General features: G+C 58.8%; 1 protein-coding gene across 1 annotated transcript in view; it reads left to right on the top strand.

Annotated features, from left to right (window-relative positions):
• Positions 1-1,882: 1,882 nt before the first annotated feature.
• Positions 1,883-2,601, top strand: part of GUITHDRAFT_84189 (hypothetical protein) — a gene marked incomplete at its 5' end in the record, with an annotated part of 2,214 nt that continues 1,495 nt past the window's right edge. Inside the window, one exon of the mRNA XM_005841118.1 lies at positions 1,883-2,551. Coding sequence (XP_005841175.1) covers positions 1,883-2,551 — 669 coding nt within the window. The remainder of the gene's footprint in view (positions 2,552-2,601) is intronic.

Below are 2,601 nucleotides of genomic sequence, written 5' to 3'. Positions count from 1 at the left end.
ATGAAAGGACCGGTACTTTGTCCTGGCGATGCCGAGTATGCCATCCTCGGTTTGTTCAAGGGAGGGAGGGAAGGGAGGGAGGGAAGGGAGTGAGAAAGCGGAGGAGGGAGAAAGAAAGGAGGAAGAACGTAACGAGAAGGGAGGGAGGCAGGAGAGGGAGAGATGGGCAATAGGGAAGGAATCATCGCCAGAGCGTGTGGGACTGAAATAGTCGCAAGAGCAAAGGATGATAGCTCTCCATCAAACGAAGAATATCCCTGAGCTGCTTCCCTGATGACTTTCATGGTCTTCAGATTCTGCGTTGATGGTTGGGCATGCGCACAACCTTCCTCCTCCTCTTGCTGCTCCACTGGGAAGGGAGAGTTCTTGGTGCCAGTAGCGACGTTGATCCCCTCCAGCACCTGATTGCTGGCAACGATCATGCTCAAGCTGGCAGACACGAGGAGGCGATAGCGCAATGGCGAGAGGCCGCACGTCTCCGTCCGGACTCGAACGTGCCATGGAACAATATGGCGAACTCCTACATGGCGATTGGGATGGAGGGTGAGAGAAGGAGCTGCAATTCCATCTGTGACATGCTGAGCAGAGGAAGCGTACAACGCTGCGAAGCATGCGGCCGAGATGCAGGTGGACCATATGACGTCGGTAACGTACGCGAACATCCTGAGGAAGAGGAAAGATTTCCGCACGGCAGAACAAGTTCTCCTTGCTGGGATCAACTACACTCTACACCATCAGCTCAAGTACGAGCACGCGTTCTGGTCCATCGCAAATCTCTACCTCCACCAGGTGGGAAATTTCTTTAGCTGCTGCTGTTCCTGCTGTTCCTCCTCCTCCTCCTCCTCCTCCTCCTCATTATCTCCTCCTCCTCCTCCTCCTCCTCCTCCTCCTCCTCTGATTGTCTATTCGCACAGGGAGACCCCATCACGTTCATCAAGTACAGCGAGGAGGGAATGAAGCGCATGTCTCACGAGCCATGTCAACCAGCCATCACTGGCTGTCAAGTCCCTGACTTCGAGCTGGACATCGTTACCAACTTGTACAACACTTCTTTGCAAGTGTGCAGTGCTGTTGCTGTCTCGTTTCCTCCTGCTGATCCTGCTTCCCTCCTTCCCAGCTGACCGTCTACGATCTGCACCATAACAAACTTACCAGCGCAAAGGAGAACCTGCATCGGGCGTCTCAGGTTTCCCTCCAACTTTCATCGTTGCTGATGGAGTGAGTTTGCCTTCAGATCGCTCGGGCCTTCCGCTTCGATGATTCACTGCTGGAACGATGCCGCCGCTGCCTTGCCTGCAAGGAGTCCAAGGCGGCAGACTGTCAACGCCCCGACGGGTGCTTGACTAGGATGGAGATGGCCAACCTCCCGTTCGTCCGCATGATTCCAGTGCGGGTGATGGGGTGTGAGTGGAGGTGGAGGGAGGAGGACGAAGAGATGATGTCCGTTATCCTCCAGCTCCCTCCCGACGTGCTGCTCCTGCAGCGCAACGAGTGGAACTTTGAGTGCGAGGGAGGACAAGTCTGTGGGGCAGGGGCCCAGCCTCCTCTCCATCTTTGGGGCCTCGACCTGAGCCTGGAGGAAGTCAGGACGATGGGGATGGTGCAGCCACTGGAGATCAGGAGCAGGCAGGAGCAGGAGGAGGAGGAAGTCCCAAGCTGGGCATATCCCTCCTGGAGCCCGACGCTCTCCTCTCGCCTGCGCATCGGCTACATCTCCAGCGACCTCCTACGGGATCATCCCGTGGGCAACATGATGCGTTCTGTGCTCTCCCTCCACGACCTGTCCAGGATGGACGTCACCGTGTTCCTCATCCACGAGCAGCAGCAGGCAGCGGCTGCGGAGAGCAAGAACCGCCACCTGGTCGGAGACGTGAAGATCGTCATGCTCGGGCGAGGGCCAAACGTGAAGAGGAAGTGGGACAGGGAGGAGTCGGTGCGGGCAGCGGACCTGGTCAACTCAGCAGGCATCTGCATCCTCTTCGACCTGATAGGATACACCTCCGACCACAGACAGGATGTCCTCAGCCTTCGCCCTGCTCCTGTCCAGGTGCACTACCACGGCTACATCGGGACCACTGGAGCCCCCTGGATAGACTACTACATGGCGGACCGAGTCGTCGCTTCCCCTGAAAGCGCCCCGTCCTTCACAGAGCGCCTCCTGCTCCTCCCCGAGAGCTTCCTCGGGCCCTCCCACCGCCTCGTCCACCAGCTGTGGGCGAACTCTGGAGGGTCGAAGCTCGACTTCGACACGCTGGGGGAGCTCGACCTGAGCATGAGGAAGGTGAACAACCTCCTGCCTGCCACGAGCTTCGTCCTCTGCAACTTCAACCAGCACTTCAAGGTCGACCCCGTGACCTTCTCCTCCTGGACCAGCCTGCTGGGCAATGTCAGCAACGCTGTCCTGTGGATGTTGGAGGGGACGCCGGTGTCGGAGAGGAACCTGCGGAGGGAGCTGCAAGCTGCCGGCGTCTCCCCCGACCGTCTCATCTTCGCCAGGAGGGCTGCGGTCAAGGACCACCTGCGCCGAGCTGCGCTGTGTGACCTCTCCCTGGTGGGGCTGTGGACCATAGTGACCTCCTCCTCCTCCTCCTCCTCCTCCTC

This window comes from Guillardia theta, assembly GCF_000315625.1.
Source record: "Guillardia theta CCMP2712 unplaced genomic scaffold GUITHscaffold_4, whole genome shotgun sequence".
In the NCBI taxonomy this organism is placed as follows: Eukaryota; class Cryptophyceae; order Pyrenomonadales; family Geminigeraceae; genus Guillardia; species Guillardia theta.
Note: the sequence above shows the minus strand (reverse complement) of the source record. Positions and strands in the feature narration are given on the sequence as shown.